Source organism: Corvus cornix, chromosome 4 (assembly GCF_000738735.6).
Source record: "Corvus cornix cornix isolate S_Up_H32 chromosome 4, ASM73873v5, whole genome shotgun sequence".
NCBI classification, from domain to species: domain Eukaryota; kingdom Metazoa; phylum Chordata; class Aves; order Passeriformes; family Corvidae; genus Corvus; species Corvus cornix.
In genome coordinates this window covers 24573469-24590731 of record NC_046334.1, presented here as the reverse complement: position 1 = coordinate 24590731, position 17263 = coordinate 24573469, and the positions used below count along the sequence as shown (strand labels likewise).

General features: G+C 37.6%; 1 protein-coding gene across 1 annotated transcript; it reads left to right on the top strand.

Moving 5' to 3' along the window:
- The first annotated feature begins 5607 nt into the window (after positions 1–5607).
- Positions 5608–17252, top strand: TDO2 (tryptophan 2,3-dioxygenase). Its single transcript, XM_010411837.4, has 12 exons — positions 5608–5714; positions 6066–6171; positions 7264–7354; positions 8541–8611; positions 10208–10335; positions 12023–12209; positions 12990–13097; positions 14050–14161; positions 14286–14343; positions 14850–14929; positions 15506–15596; positions 16462–17252. The coding sequence occupies exons 1-12, from the start codon at positions 5680–5682 to the stop codon at positions 16613–16615; spliced, it is 1221 nt and encodes a 406-aa protein (XP_010410139.1). The 5' UTR covers positions 5608–5679; the 3' UTR covers positions 16616–17252.
- The last annotated feature ends 11 nt before the right edge of the window (positions 17253–17263 follow it).

Genomic DNA, 17263 nt, shown 5'->3' with positions numbered 1-17263 from the left:
TGTGGTATGTGTTCAAGGTATGTTGTTTCTCCTAAGTTTATAGTTCTGGCTGGCATTGATACATTTACATTGATTGAAAGAGGGTGTTTGGACAATAGAACTGAAAGAACATTTTCTCCATACTCAGGGAATAACTATCAGTCAGAAATTATCAGCATGTGAAAGAAATACTTCTGCATTCTGCTGAGCCACAAATGAGAGAGAGAAGGGGGAAGGTTGTGCTGGGATGTGTGAAACACAGATGGAAGTTAAAAGTATGCTGGGAAGTGATGATACAGTTCTTTGTGTTTAAGAATTTGAACAAATGCAATATTTAAAAAGAAAAAAAATAATCTTTCCAGCACTATCTCATCTCTTTGTTTGTAGTTTGCAAGACCTTGAGCTCTGTTCCTCCCCCAGGTACAAATGTCTGATTGGATTATTAATATTGCATCAACTTTAGGCTTGTTTGTTTTAGCCTGGAGTCACCCAATTTTAGTTTTCTTAAAACCAACTGTTAATTTCAAATGCTAGTTAGATAGCAAGTCCAGTTTTGAAAATCACGAAACACTAATTTCAGCAGAGGACACATTTTGGTGCCAAGTTTATCTTCTGCTCTTCACCTTCCTTTCATGCGTCTTTATTCACCTGTCTATCTCTTGTTTTGTTATTAAATTGGATGAGGAAGTGATTTTTGTTCAGTGCTGGCAGAGTAGCCAAAACAGTGAAGTTCTGGCTTAGGACACTGGGGGCTTCGCATCTGCAATTTGAGTTGCACCTTGTCAACCAAAACTGTAGCAGCTGTATTGCAGTTATTATATTTTATATACTATTATATATTATATACTATTACAGTTCTGTGTTGGCTGTCCAAATTATTTCATCACTGTAATTTTATGAAATTAACAATGCAACATCTATACATAGAAAATATATTTTTGTTTTGAGTATTTCATCTTACAAAGATCACAGTAGAATCTGCACAAGTGCAGAACAGGGTGACTGGGACTACGAAGTTCTAATGCACCCATTTCTCATTAGCCATGACTTAGTAATAAACAGAAATGAAAATTACTTGATTATTTGGCAGGAAGTTTGAAACTTGTACAGGGAAATATTCTTTCACATGATACATGCTTCAGTTATAGAAGTCATTGCTGCAGGCTGTGGATTCACAGAATCCACAAAAAGGTTATTAAGTGTAAGGACTCAAGCCTCTTGGGAAGTCCTGGGCTATCAACTTTGGAAAGTTAGATGAATATGCTGGGGAAATTATTGCATGGTAAGCTTCCTTTTTAGTTTTTCAAAGGGTTTTTTGCTTGTTTTGTTTTTTTTTTTTTTTTTGTTGATGGTGTTTTTTTTTTAATGTTTGTTTCTTTTGTTCTAATAGCTCTTCCCAAAGACATCCTTTACTTTCTATCTGAAACTTTTCAGCATGGCATGACCTACTTGGATCTTTGACTCACTGCAGGCATTGTTACATAGGTAGAAACCATGTGTGCGGGGTGGCTCCTAGTCTGCAATTGTTGGACAAGAGTGTTGGGAAGTTTCAAACGTCATTTGTAGTCAGAAGTTCTCTGAGCTCTTCAAGTTAACAAACACTAGACAAACAAATTGATCTGTGATGATTTTGTAATCAGAATGAGAGTTTGATTAGTAGAATGGGTAACACTGTCCAAACCACTTGTGTGTGCATTTTTTCTTCTCCGTAAGTGATTTCATGTAGGAAAACTTGAGATTTGGCTTGGGTGAACAGGTCAATTCCAATTCACACTTTGGTTGGATTCATGACAGTACATAGGAGGTCAGTCTTGCTTACCTGTCCTCATCAGAACATAATGTTTCAGACAGAGCCCCACAGTGAGAACACGCAGACCCTTGGCTCTGGCTGTATCCGTAAATCATGCTGCAGGCCACCTCTGCCTTACATCAAACCTCCCCTTGGCCAGGCTAGAGAGAGGCTCCTTTTTTGCCCATGTGAAACACTTCTCTCAGTCCAAGTAAGTTCAGTTTGTCTCTGCTCTGCAACCCTATTGCAGCCAGCCAGCCACCCTACATCCACCTGGGGAAGGGGAGGTAAGCAGAAGTGGGGCAAGGGTGGATTAAGAAGGGTGCTTAACAATTCCCGTGCTTGGTCACGAAGGCTGTGACAGTTCATTCGAAGGCCACAAAGAGCAGTTCTGGGAAGCTGTGGGGGGTTTTTTTTCTGCTGTATGTAACTGTTTTGTGTTCAGCCCAGTCACAAAATAGAACATTCTCACTGTCTGCTGAAGGTTAGAGTCCTCTGTGATGAAAAGAAGGCCTTTTATCTGACTTTCAAGTGTTAAAAGTAAATAAATAACTAAATAAAAGCTCAAGGGCACATATACTCTTGGTTTTCACAGCCTTGCTCAGTCATTTTCAGCATGAACAGCAAGTTATGTGTGTGGTTAGATCTGCTTCTTTGTGGTTCTGAGTTCAACATGAAAAAGGGAAATGAAGGTACATTTTGAGAAAAAAAGCAATACCATCATTTAAAATTAAGGCTATATTTTGCTTTCAGATATATTCACATTGGAGAGCTTTTTTCATCAAGACTTGTTTATGATTATGCTAGTAGAGAGAGATGACAAAGTGGCTATAAAATCTCTGTTAGGATATGAAGGCTGCTCAAATAAAAATGAAGTCCCTACTGAGAGCCCCAAATTTGAGCAGCATGGCAGAAGCACATTTGTTTCTAAGGGTATCTGCAGCCATGTCAAAGTTCAAGGCTCTGAGCTGATCCAAACCTGAGGGCTCTTGTAACCTGTGCTATCATCTACACTGCCAATAGACAGTTTCATAATCAGGTCATACAAGTCACTTAAAAAAATTATTTTGCTACCAAGCTCATTACACACTTTGGAGCCTTACTGAGATCAGATGAAGGCAGCCAGTAAGGTGAATGAATGATCTGTATTGTCTATGGTTTTATTTCAGGGGTTTTCAAGTCCTCATCAAGACATCTTTTCCACTGATCTTAGAGAGTTTGAAATGTGTTGTAGTTGCAATGGTTAGAGATCTGAATTCAGGTAGTGAGAGATTAAACTTTCTTAAATGAATGGTTGCAAATATTATCCATAATATTACCCAGTTGTTCAGGAATTGGTCTTTTACAGCTTTGGGACCAATCAGCTATGAGGTCCTTAAACAAGGAATTTGAAATGTTGGAAACACTGGAAGAAACTTTCTAAATTGCTCTTGTCTTACCAATTTATTTGACTGACTGAAGCTTTCTGTTGCTAAATCGGGAGTTGTGCCGGTTTGGTCAAATTTAGAAATACATCCTCTGAGAGAAGGCAGGCTATAACCACCCCTCCCCCACCAGGTTCAGGGAAAAAGAAATTTTCCTAGAAGGAAAGTGAAAGAGATAAAAACTATTTATTGAACAAACACACAGGAAAAGGGATAATGATGATAAATAATGAAACCTCTCAATCTGCTGAGAGAAACCTGGGAAAATTTCAGAGTCCTTCCATAGATCTCTCTCCCCCTCCTTGGAGCTGGGATGGGGTGGTGGCCCTACCTCCAGGGCCAAGGCCTCGGTGGAAAGTCCTCTCAATGTATTCTGATGTTGAAGCAGTCCAGCAGAGAAAAGAAAAAGCGAAGTCCCAGGAAAACAAAAGTTCAACTCTCTGAAGGAAAAGGAGCTGAGGAAAAAAAAACTGCCGAAAGCTGGCTGGAACGAAAAAAAAGCCAGGTGCTTCCCCTCTCTCCCACTCCCCTGCTGCAGCTGAAAAAAAAACCTCTCTCTCTCTGTGTGACCTTGAACAAGCTGCAAACTGTTTGAAAAAGTTTTACTCAGTTTTTCCTTCTCTCTCTCGGGCTCAGTTTAAAGGCATAGAAAGGCACAAAATGAATTCCTGGGCATGGGGCAGCGATATGGGATACATATCATAAAGTCACCCCAAGACAGGAGTTTGTCTAGGTCTTGGTAAGACAGTATCCCCAGCTAGATTTCAAGTGAGTTTGCTAACTCTGAATGAACTTATGGTACTATTACTTCCTAAATAAGGAGTTAATGTTTTGTTAAGCACAGAGTGTAAAAGGGCTCTGAACTTCAAAGTCCTTTGCCTACTGGGTAGGCAATGTAAAGGTTGCCAGTCAGAGATCATTGCACTGGAAGTTTATTATTCTCTGTTTTCCACAGAAGAAAACAAAACTGAACAAGGAAACACACATTAACATATTTTGTGAGGTTAAATATTCAGTATTCTCCAACTGTCCTTATTTTTACTAGTTTCACACTCTTTCTTTGTTTCTGCCATGAGAAAAGATAACAGAGAGCTTGATTTCATTATGTAGGCTCAGTCTGGATGTTTTGGGTGAATATATACAGGAATGACAATATAAACCTCCCTTTTCCATGCCTTTGAGATCTATGGATGCGCAAGATTTCTACATTTGTAAATCAAGCTGTTTGAGTGCAAATACGTGAAAAGCAGTTTTCAATATCTAATTCCTGGTGTCTTTGCTTTCATCTCTAGTTGTCTGCATCGCTGAGCACGTGTAGGTGTGTGTGAGGAGAGGATTATTTTCCTCTGTCAGGTTTTACATCATGAAGAGCTCTTTGACCTTGCTTGGTGGCTTGCTTCAGTGCAGTCCTCCTTTTCTTGTGGCTAAACTTAATTTTAAGCTGATATGTCTAAAGCCTGACAAATGACATCAGGCTGATGAACAGGGTATCCATCCCATCACCCACACATCCTAATTATGCATTTCTTAATGAGCAAACTACTCTTAAGTGACTGGAACAGCTGAGACCACCACACAGAGACCACTAAGCAGAATAAATCTTGCAGAGAGCAAATGATCCAGGGTCACAGAGGTCCTGTGGTTTTGTTTGCAGTGAAATTGAGCATTAACTTTTTTTTTTCAGAAAGGGCTGGCAGGCAGAAAAGAAGTGGATGCTAGTTACATGTTACTTCATTGTGTATTAAGCTGATGACCAGATAGAATTGAGTAACATTTGTCAATAAATGAGAGAGAAACTTCTGTGCAAGGAGATAAAATTAAGAAATTATTATGAATTAAATAACTGGAAAACCATCCTGACAGGTACATGAAGCTTTTAGTTCTTTACTTAATCTGTGTACATTTAAAAAAATTATATATATTACTTGAAATCTCTTTGAATAAGCCTATTTAGTCTGCCACATAAATATGTTTCTCCCCTTCCCCTCCTCCTTTCCCCTTTCCACACGTTTGATTTTTTTAAACTTAATAGTATCCTGATACAAAAGGCTGTACGTTAAAAACCTACTTTAACAATTCCTGAATTTATTAAATACTGCCTTTTTATCACACACAGGCCTCTCATTGACTTACACCTTACACACTATACCTTACACCTGCACCCAAAGAAGCAACTGGTGGAAACCTTGCAGTAAAAGCACAAAAAGCTTGTACCATAGGATGAAGCATGTCATCCATTCATTTTTTAACTGGCAGAGAAAAACACAATCCTGGAGAGCCAATGACACATGAACTTCCTGACCTTTGTGTTGTGATAGTTTCTGTAATTATTGAATAATGGGGATGGGCTGGGGGCTAAGGAGGGGAATTTGGGGGCTGGCCTTGGCAATGAGATAAGGTTACATATAAGGGAGCTGCAGCAGGTTTGGGAACACTACCAGAGTGTATTCCCCGGTGCACAGCTCAGCGAGTTTGGATCCTGAAATCATGACTGGTTGCCCCTTTGCGGGGAAGAATTACCTGTGAGTACTTCCTCTCTGTGTTTTGCTTTATACATTCAATTCAAATGGTATTGTATTAGTGCAAAATAAGAAATTCCAGAGAGGAATTACTAATTATCAACAAGTAGACAGCTGTAGCTATCGCTAAATTACTAGCGATCATACAAGGACTTGTTACTTGATGATCTAGATGTGATGCTCCCAGCTGTTACTGTGACAAGAGGAATTTCAGTTTTTATCAAAAGCCTGCTTTACTGGTTCTGTTTATCAAAAGAAAGCATCATTTGAATTGTAGGTGGATCTGTTAGTAGAAAGGTATATTCATAATTCTTTAATTAAATAGTTTACATATTTACTTCATTTTCTTCTTAGATTTAATTTTAACAAGCTATCTTTGGAAGATGAGAATGATGACAAGTCTCAAGAAGGAATAAATAAAGCCAGCAAAGGTGGGCTTATCTATGGAGAATACCTACAAGTAAGTTTAAGGATTTCATGTTAGCTGTCCTGGTTGCTCTTGTAACTTGAGGCAGAACATGTGTTTGGCACTTCTCCCTGCAGTCAGCTAGTTGCTAAGACAGGTCTCCAGGTGTTACAGTCACAGGTGCCCACCTCAGCTGGGACCTCAAGGTGGACTGTGGGAAAGGCTTCTCAAACTGCAAGGAAGATGGGGTTGGTAGGGAATTATCCATATTGGTAAGCCTAAACTGTAAAGTGACACACCACAAAAAGCTTTCTTTGGTCTGGCAATCATCACTCAGCAATTTCTGCACGTCAGCAGGCTGTGTGCAACTTCCTTGAAAGTCCAGAATACTTGACTGGAAAAGTGTATTTCAGAAATCTAGGGGGTGGGATGATGACAAAGGGGTGATATAAAAAAACCCCAAACAAAACCTGCAAAAATTAGAAGTAATTAAGAAATAAGTAAAAATAAAATGCCATAGGTAAAAAAGAATCCAGATTTTCTTTTTTTTCTGACAGCATGAACTGAAGTGAAGGGAATAACTCTATAATTGTGAACTGATTTGTTGATATACTGTTTGGAATCTTACAAAGATTTATTTGAAAACAGGTATGATTAAATTGTAAATTTGGCTAAGAAAAAAAAATTAGTAATGTCAGAACTGAAATTCTACAGCCTCAAATCAGAACTCTTTTGCAGATGTTATTGAACGGTTACTCAGAATTTTACTATAGGAACTCTGTTTTCATGGGACACAACAGTATAGACCTAAAATCTGGAAAGCATGCTGGATATTTTGTTTTCTCTATTTTTATATATATATATATATATATATATAAAAAACTAAATTACCCTTAAAATTATTTTCAAAGCTTTATTACTTGAGGTACCTAAATGTTCCATTTTAGGCAAGATGTTTTTTAAGTTAAAAAGTAAAAGTCATACCTGAGACACTTTAGTCAAACTTCTCATAGAACCTGGAGTGTGATGTCTGTTTGTGTATTTTTAAAAAATATTATCCTTAAAAATTAGCTATACACAGTAGGACTACCATTGCTAATAGTAGAATTGAGAGCTTTACAGAACAGTCTTACCTTTATTTTTAAGCTGAACAAAATATTGAATGCTCAAGAACTTGAGAGTGAGAAGAAAGGGAAGAAAATCCACGATGAGCATCTTTTCATTGTGACGCATCAAGGTAAGTGGAGGAGTGTAGTGGTGGTTGACCAACATTTTTGCCACAGGGAGTTATTCGGTGCCGACACATGCAATTCACAATTTGTTTTCATTTTAGACACTAGCACAGCAATAGCTCTGTCTTTTATCTGCTTTCATATTTGTATATATTCCTATATAATTTGTAAGACTGTAATCAACTCTATGCTTGTGAAGCCATAAGTTATTACTGTATCCCGCAGCCGTAGGGAGGAGAGGACATAAGATCCAGCAGGCAGGAATTGTGCAACAAGATTGAATCATTTAATTATTTTACAAACTCTGTTATAGACTTTTTTCTTCATAGTGTAATTGGACAAAGGATCAGACACCCCCTGGGGTGATTGGCTAGAATCCTAAAGCATCCATTGTCAAAATATTTTTCTACTGTACCATAAGCATAGTTCTACAAGGTCGCAGGTGTTCATAGTTAACAGAACTTCTGCAAATATCCTCGTGAGAGAGGAAAGTATCCCACGGGCTTAGAAAGGAGCAGGAAAATTTCTCACTAACAGCATTTTTGTATCCACAATAAGTATAACCTTTGGATTTGGTAAACCAAGGTATGGATGGTTTTATTCTCAGAGAAATTAAGGTGGTGAAAATCTTGGTGTTGTCCAAGCAACAGGCTGCTATGCAGTTTATTGTAGGCAAATTTTGTGTGTTGCTTTGTGCCTTCTCTGAAACTTCAATCCAGTTTTAACCACCTAGAATCTGTCTAGAAATCAGCACACTGGTTAGGCACTCCATAATGCCCATATCTGCCTATTTTCCAGAGCCTGGCCTGATGATGTTTTCTGTTATTGACAGAAAACATGCAGATTGTAAGCAGCTCTGGAGTTAGATTTTATTGAAGTATCAGATCTGGATTTTCTCTTTCCTCCTTTTGTAATGAACAATCTGTAGATCAAATATCTGACATGTTAAAACTTATTTTTAAAAATTCTGTCAATATTCCCGACTCTAGATTATTTCATGGAATACTTTCAGTAAAGGACAGAATACTGTAACAAGTAAGAGTGTATGTGTCAGCATCTTCTTGTGCACTGGCAGTGTCAATGCAGGCCATTCATTTCAAATCAACATGCAAGAATTTTTCTTTCTTGGTGCTAAGAAGAAAAAACAAAGTAACCTTGAAGTTGATGCTAACAGTGTCTTTCTTGTTGTAGCATATGAACTTTGGTTTAAGCAGATTTTGTGGGAAATGGACTCTGTGCGAGTGATCTTTCAAAATGGTCATGTAAGTTAAAAACAAATATTAATTTTTGGAAAATTCAGCCCCGTTTCTCTCTTGTTTTCTGCCTCTGAGCCTGATATACTTGGGGTTACTAAAGCAACAAGTGCTCTTTTTAGAAACAGCATCAAAAGACCAAGTAAAATTTGGCCAAGTGGCTCTTATATCCTGATACTACAGATCTTTGATCAGCAAAATCTTATTTCCTCTGGAAGTTTGCCTTTTGTGTAGATCACCTTTCAAGGCCAATTTCATTGGCCATGCTCTCATATTCTTCTGCTAGTGCTGGGTAACTGCAGAAACGTAAGTTGGAGATATTCTACTGCAGAAAAAGCAGCCTCAGAGGCAAAACTGAAAAGCAGAAGGCTCACAAGAATTTTTATGTTGAAAAGTCATTTCTGCATTTGCTCAGTTTTTGAAGTCTACAGATTTGAACTCTTTGCATTTGTCCAAAGTTAAACACATGTTATAACAATAGGCAACAATGGAAAACTCTTGACTTGATACTACATCCACAGAAAAAACTGACTGCATGCAGTTTGAGAAATACCTTGAGGACATCATGACCATGTGTCTACAAAGTAAATTTGAAACTAGACCAGACTGAAAAAAGGAACCTTATTTTCACAAGGTGCAATGAAAATGTTCTCTGTTGCCCACTATATTCCTAATTTCATTGGCTTTTTAGTTTAACATTTTATCAAATTATAACTGACCAAAATCAGTTCTTAAGAAGAATAATCTTTCAATATTTATTTTTGTGAAAAATGAAGCCATGCTTGTAATTAGAATTTGAAATGTCAATGTTAAGGTCAAGTACACAGCCAAGCAATTAGGGAAATGATTATCATTTGCCATTTTTTGTAGTTTGATATTTCCTGGTTGCATGCCCAGATTTTAGAGAGAAGTTTAATCCCATTGAAACTGAAAGGAATTTTAGCAGACACCTCTGCAGGCAAAGTGTTCAACTTGGCCAAACAAAGAACTTCTGTATTCTCCATTTAATATTTTCTATTTCCCACCACTTTTTTTCTATTTCCCACTTTTCTCTTCTTCTCTGCTTGCTACTGCACATTTCTGATGAACATGTTTTAGATGCGCTCTCCTGATGTAGCTGTCAGATATTCTGCTTCTCAACTTCTAAGTAATTCCCATACCTGCCTTATGGCTTGTTCCTTCACAAAAATAGGAATCATTCTGGAAGTAATTATAACAGAAAGTATATAATTTTTGTATTATGTAATATGAAGTTACAATAATATTGTAATTATTGGAATTCATAAATTATTTTGCTTTAGAATGTAATTTCTTTGACTTCTATTTTAGTCAAAAACATAGAAAAGAAAAATCCCTATATGATAGGCCTACTTGTAATGTAACATCAGTCAGAAAAAAACAGATTTCAATCTGTGAAAATTATAGTTTCAGTTTTCAGTTGAAACCAGAGTGCTCTATTCCATATGAGATTCTGCTGCTATGGATTTCACATGGGAAGGACTTGGGAACTGTAGTGATGTACAACAGTGAAAAGACATGAAATAACTAGGTAGGATCTAGAGAAAACACCATTCTGTCTGGTAATGATCTTTATTTTTTCTACAGGTAAGAGATGAGAGAAACATGCTGAAGGTTATTACTCGAATGAACAGAATTTCACTGATTCTGAAATTACTTGTGGAACAATTCTCAGTTTTGGAAACTATGACTGCATTGGACTTCTTTGATTTCAGGTGAAGACTTCTTATTCCACACAGTAATCCACCAGTAAGCTGGTAATTCCCATCCTTAGAACTGACTGTGAGTTTTGCATGCCTGCTGGTGTTTTTCAGCAAGCTGAGAACTCACCTTGGAGAGGCAAACATGACATTAAAGTGCAAGGGTCAATTACGAAATTGAGCCCGAGTGTGAGTCCAGCATGTTCTGCAAAGAAGTACAAGTGTTGACGTTTTGGGGCAGGGTGCTGCTGACTGGTTTCAGAGTCAAAAGTTAAAACAGCAGAAAAAACACAAATAGCTCATGGTTCTGTTAACAATTTAGTTGAAATTTGGCACTGCAGAGCTGAAGCCTTGTTCTATGGCAAATCATAGAAATGCTTGGGTGGGAGAAATGCACTCCCTCTAGATTATCAAACAGGCATTTCAGCTGTCTTGGTTTGCATGGTGTTTCCTTGGGTCTGCAGCGCTGGAGGCTTCAAGTGGCTGAAGGAAGCATTGCTGTCCCTTGTCCTTTTTCCCCAATTATTTCTGCTCTCCAGTAGCAGCTCAGTGTATTGCTGGGCTCGGTGGTGGGTAGCTCTTCTGCCTTCTGCCCAGGCATTCTCTGGGATCCTTTGGCTTGTCTCACTTCTCCCATGGCATTTCTTTCTCCTCCCTCACTACATCTAGGTCCTTCCACCACACTACCATGCATGACAGTTTCATCCACTGTTTGCCTTCCCTGTTCTTCTGCTTGTGTCATTTGTGCATATCTGTCTGCCTGGTGACCTCAGTGCCATCCAGCATCCCATCCACTTCTGCATTTTGGAACCCTTTTCCTTCTATCTTTTAATGTTCACTAATAAAAAGAGCAGGAAACTACAATTTCTCTTCACTTTTTTAAAGTTTGAAATGTCTGTATCATCTATCATTACATTACAGCCGGGGAAATCCATGGGCTAATCGGCTGTTTTGATCCATACTTCCTTCACCTTTTCAACCACATACTGTCATTTGATAAGTAAACCTAAGATTTAATCAGTGATCTGCCTCTGTCAGGTCTTGTACTCGCTATTCAAAATGCATTACAATTATCTAGCAATGTAGGATTTCAGGTTACTTTCACTAGTAATTGTTTTTCAGCATGGTCAGATGATTTAACTCGAAAAGACTCCCATTAATGAATCCCTCAAAAAAACCCACTGGAAGTTTTTCTGAACATTATTCTACTGTATAGAATAAGGCAATATATAATATTGCACACATATATGTAGTAATATATAGGAATTATGCTGTATAGCAAGACTTTAAAGTGCATTTGTTGACACTTTTTTGCTGTGAAAATTTTTGTAATAGCAATTTGGTGTGAAACTGCCTGTTCTGTTTGGAAAAAAAATGGCATTCACTAATGTTGCCTCCTGTACACTGTGTGCACAAAGCTGCCATTTTAAAACACAGTGTAAACATAAATGTGTGAATGTATCTCTGTATGCACAAACAAGATAGAAATAGAAAATAAGATTGTTGTACAAACATTGTAGTTGCATTAAGGTTCCATGTTTTTTTTCTTTTCTTAAATGCAGTCATATAAAAAAATGCTGAGATAGCTGTTTGTTATTCTTCAAATATGAAATATGGGTGGGGTTTTCTGAGAAAAAGATAAACTCACCATTGTAAAATAACATCCTGCATTTTTGTATCTTCTTTTCCTTTGTTCCCAAAGATACCACCTAAGCCCAGCCTCAGGTTTTCAGAGCCTGCAGTTTCGCTTGCTAGAGAACAAGATTGGCGTTCCCCAGAGTCTGAGAGTCCCTTACAACAGAAGGCATTACCGTGATAACTTCAAGGGACAGGATTATGAACTACTGCTTCAATCAGAACAAGAACCAACACTACTGCAACTTGTGGAGGTAACAGTGTCTGCCTTAAGCCCTGCTTCATTTTCCCCCATCTCCTGAGAATGTCCTTCATTAGTGTCAGCGACAAATTCTCCTACCTTAAGAGAAGCAAGCGTGCCGGCAAATCCTCTGTCAATTGTGTTTTGGATTCTTTACAAATTTTGCATGAAAGAGAGTTAGTTGTTAGTAAACCAACTGACTTTTCACAGCATCTCCTTTCATCTGAAAATTCTGGCTGTTAAACTGGCAAATCGCATTGTGGAAGTGTGAACTGAGAATGTAAATGTACTGTTTCATTTGCATGTTTTCATGACTGTAGGCCCTTCTGGGAAGAAAACTTTAAAAATAGTCCCACTGTTGGTGATGGCTATTCAAGAGGTTAAAAACTATAGATGGCTCTGTATCTTCCTTCTGAGATTTATCATTAATATTACTCTCTATATATATATATGTAGAATAAGATTTGTTTTCCTGTAGTTTGTTTTAATGATATCCTTAGAATGAGACAGCTTCTGTATTCCAACACTGGCCGTTCAATCTGGAAGCTGAGGGGGGTTGGTATGGCACCATTATGCAGGTGTAAATTATCTGCATGGACATGCTGAATTTAGCAATAAGCACTTCTACAGGATACTAAACCAGAACTGTAGTAGTATAATTTATGTTGCTATAACTTGTAATTCTAGGATAATGCACTTGCCTTGTTATTGTTTGTACATATTACTACTATTATTATTACTACTATTATTATTACTACTACTACTAATATTATTACTATTATTATTATTAAAGGCATGGCTGGAAAGAACTCCAGGACTCGATTCAGAAGAATTTGATTTTTGGGGACAATTTGAAGAGAATGTTTTAAAAGGTCTGGAAGAGGAATTTGCCTTGATACAGGTACAGAGTGTACTCTTGAACTACCCATAAGCAAAGACATCTGGCAAAATGATAGTCTGCCATAAGTTGAACTTTTGGCTCACTCACAGTTTCTCACTCACTTCACTTAATCTTCATCAGTCTCTGTCTGCAAGAAGCAGAAAAAAATGCAAATTCTTAAGGAAATAGGAATATTTTTTAAATTTGACATCTAAAATGATTTAAAACATGAGATACATGGATGATTTTGATGGCAAAAGGGATGGATTAGTATCAATGGGAGGGCTGAACTTGATTCTGCTGAAATCCACCTTTAGTTAGTACTTGCATCTACAATCCACAGTAAATATGAAGTTTGGGCCCCTAAGCTGTGAATATGGATTGTCACCATAAACAGTCCATTTCTGTTTAACAGTATATGGCAATTTGCTGCTATGTGATCATTTGAATTATGCTGGCAAAAAAGGACTAGAAAATCCCTGAATATTTTAAGACCTGTGGCTTTAAATAACATTTTTAATTTTTTCATTTTTAATGAAAAAAAAAAAAGAATTAATCAACTTCCGGAGAATATCTGTTTATGACTTTCTAACTTATCTAAACTTTTTTTATTTACAATTTTCTTGCCCACAGCTCTGCAAGGATGTAATTTTTTTGCCTTGAAAACAAATAAATCAGACTTCAAACAAATTAAATTTTTTTAAGGCCTCTAGACCAAAATAAGTGATAAATTGCCAGCTTGTTTGAATATTCATTTATCTGAGTTATGCTGGAATCTATTTAATTGTACATTTCTTGGTAATTGTACTTTTCAAAGGACAGTGACTCATGTATCTTATTTGCAAATACAGTTCTTACATCTAAGATGCAAACTTCAGAGTATTTATTTAAATAAAAGTTGCATAATGAGTCATTCAAGTGCTTAATTTTCCCTACTGAATTCTAAAACTTGTCTTTGTTTTAAATACCAAAGGCCAAGGCAGAATCAGAAGAAAAAGATGACTTATTGTCTGAATTCCAAAAACAGAGAGACGTATTACTTTCATTATTTGATGAAAAACGCCATGAACATCTGCTCAGTAAAGGTAGATTGCATTACCATATGTCAATATGCACTTTGTATGTTTTATACATCTTATTTATAACCACATAATAACATTAAAATTGCGGGAGAATGAGCAACAAACTAAGGACACTTTTATCTTGCAGGAGAGAGACGACTGTCCTACAAAGCACTGAAGGGGGCCTTGATGATCTACTTTTACAGGTAATGCTGTGTGTCTTTGATGGTGACTGGCAGGAGGAGAGGTGAAGGGTAAGAACAGCAGCCCAGGTTTAGTTAGGCTGGAACAGGCTGTGGAAAGCAATCTACTTCAGCCCTCCACAGGAACCCTGATTAGTCAGATACAGCTCGAAGGTCAGACCAGGCTGCTCAGGGCCGTGTTCAGCCAAGTTCTGAGTATCTTCAAGGACGGAGGTTGCACATCCCCTCTGGGCAGCTGGTTCTTGTCTGATCAGATGCTGCTTCTCCGATTGTGACTAGTAAATGCCTTGTTCTACCTGTCCTAGAAAGATTTGGAGTCCTTTTCCAAGTACAAGGGAAAAGGGGCAGATCAAGACTTACATGGCAGAAGCATTTGTTGAAATATCTACCGATATTTCAGTACTAATTTTGGAAAACTATACTTTAAGTCACTGAGCATTGGTGAAATGCAACTTTGAAAAATAACAGCACATGCTAAGAGGTCTCACTCTTCTCTTTCACTTTCCAAGGGAGGAGCCTCGTTTCCAGGTTCCCTTTCAGCTTCTTACCTCCCTTATGGATCTCGATGTGCTCATGACTAAATGGAGATGTAAGTTTGACTTTTTTGACTGTGACACTCCCTCTTCTGGACGCAAATAAATTGTTCTGTCTCTGAGTTACACCCAGTCTAAGAATTGAGCTTTGGAGTTCATGCTTTAGGAATGACTTTTTTTTTTGTTTGTACTTCAGCCAAGAGGAAAGATAAAGAGCTGCTTCTGTGACCATTAGATACATAGGTATAGCTACCACTTGTATGACGGGCTTTAAGTGTACTATCTTATTTCAAGGCCAATTATATATTTTTCAATGTATCCCAAGTGGTCATAATGACATGTCTTTATATGCAAACATTCCTTCTGCTCCTTCCCTATCTAGGCATACATAACTGAATATATAATTCTGTACTAACAGAACATAGTAATGTTTAATAATTAGCGTATTCATTCTGAAGTAACAATAATTTTGTATTAATTGACTGAAGAATGGCAGAATTAAATCCTGCATTGCTGAAGACCTAATAGTTCTATAGCCCTGTAAAGATCTCTGAATGACCTTTAATAAATGTGACTCTTTAGTTATATCTAAACACTGACCATGTGCCATTTTCTCCTGTTGTATCATTTAGATAACCATGTCTGTTTGGTGCACAGAATGATTGGCAGCAAGGCTGGCACTGGAGGCTCATCAGGCTACCACTACTTGCGCTCAACAGTGAGGTAGGAATAACATGTTTCCCCTGTTACCTGCAGTAATGCAGTTCATAAATACTCTAATGCTGGGAGACTTATTTCAGATGGCTCACTGGAGGCCAAAGGGCTGCTGCTTCTCTTTCTAGAACTCTAGCATCTCCACCTGGTTGTTGTACATTTATTTATCAGTGACATATATAAATTCCAAGGCTTCTAGGGAGTAAGGATTCCTTTTGATCACTCACACAAAATGCCATCTATAATTTGCAGCCAAGGGGTCCAGGTGTTACAGTGCTAGCAATAATATTAACCCTGCATTGTTTAGTTTGTGTGCCAGCTAGCCCAAGTCCACAGAGGTGACACAGGCTGGAAGTGAGTCCCAGCTACTGTGTAACTGAGCTTCTTTATTCCCTGGCATGACCTCTAATTGCACTACCTCCTTACAGGAGGATCTTTGAGGTTTGTTCTCAAAGAGCACTGAACCACCATGTATGGCTGTGAGCAACTACTATCACAACCATTGGAAGAGAGGGCAGAGTAGAAAGTGGATGGTTAGACTGCTAGTGAAAATTAAATGTCCACTGTGGATTTTAGAAAGCTCTCCCACTCTTCCTTCATGTCAGGTTAAGATTGTTTCTAGATAAATTCTACTAGAGATCACACCCTACGTACTCTGAATTCTCAGAAGAAAGATGTTACTATAGAACCCTACTTCCTTTTTAAGCCTAATCTGCTATGCCCTAAAAAGTTAGGACCGGATTCTTGCTCTGCAATATTCAGGAGGGTTAGTGCAAGGCATCTTATTAAATACATGAGAAGGAATGGTTACAGAGGATTTAGAAATTATGGCCTTCTATGCTGATGGAATTATTGTTCCGATTGTCTTTTTCAGTGACAGATACAAGGTGTTTGTGGATTTGTTCAATCTTTCAACATTTCTAGTGCCAAGACACTGGATACCAAAGATGAACCCAACCATTCATAAATTCCTTTACACAGCAGAATACTGTGACAGCTCCTACTTCAGCAGTGATGACTCTGACTAGCCTGCCTTTCTAGGCTGGTTGCTGTAAAGAACTTCCTGACTTTCACCTTGAGTGGTGCTACCAGCTATTCTCACAAAGAGTGTGGGCGTGTAAATATGTATTTATGTATGACACCTTTGTGAATAGTATAATTGGCTTGTGAAAGAAAGTAATTGCTTGTAGAAAAAATAAATCTGTGTTGAGTTAGCCCACATTACGAGTACAATGATATCCCAATTCAACCTAATGACCAATTTAACTCTTAGTTGACTTCTTAAAGCCTACACCTAGAGAAAGGGAGAAAATTACATGCAATTGTTATGATCATGACTTATTTGTACATAGTTTTGTATTTGCTTGTTTGCCTAATGTCTAGTTGAGGATATAATCAGTCTCATTGCCTTCAGAAGAATATTTGTTTCTGAGCTCTAGTGCAATTTCAAAAGGAATTTTGGGTTACAAGTTTCAAAAGCTAGATTCAAAAGAGTAGGTCCTGAATCTGTAGAAACCAAAGCATCCTGAACCTGTAATACATCAAGAATCATGTTGCTATCTATGGGTTACATGTGAATGTAAATCCCTTACGTAGAAATACTGTTAAAAATAGCAGATTATAAGTACTTACTTTGCATTTCAAATAAAGCAGTATTAAAGCTCATCTTTTGTTAA

What these genes read in the sequence shown, in the direction of transcription:
- TDO2 (XM_010411837.4), top strand. Translation starts at nt 5,680, where the DNA reads ATGACTGGTTGCCCCTTTGCGGGGAAGAATTACCT. An exon ending in TGATCTTTCAAAATGGTCAT is followed by an intron (nt 8,612 to 10,207) that starts GTAAGTTAAAAA and finishes TTTTTTCTACAG; the next exon opens with GTAAGAGATGAGAGAAACAT. An exon ending in TGAACATCTGCTCAGTAAAG is followed by an intron (nt 14,162 to 14,285) that starts GTAGATTGCATT and finishes TTTATCTTGCAG; the next exon opens with GAGAGAGACGACTGTCCTAC.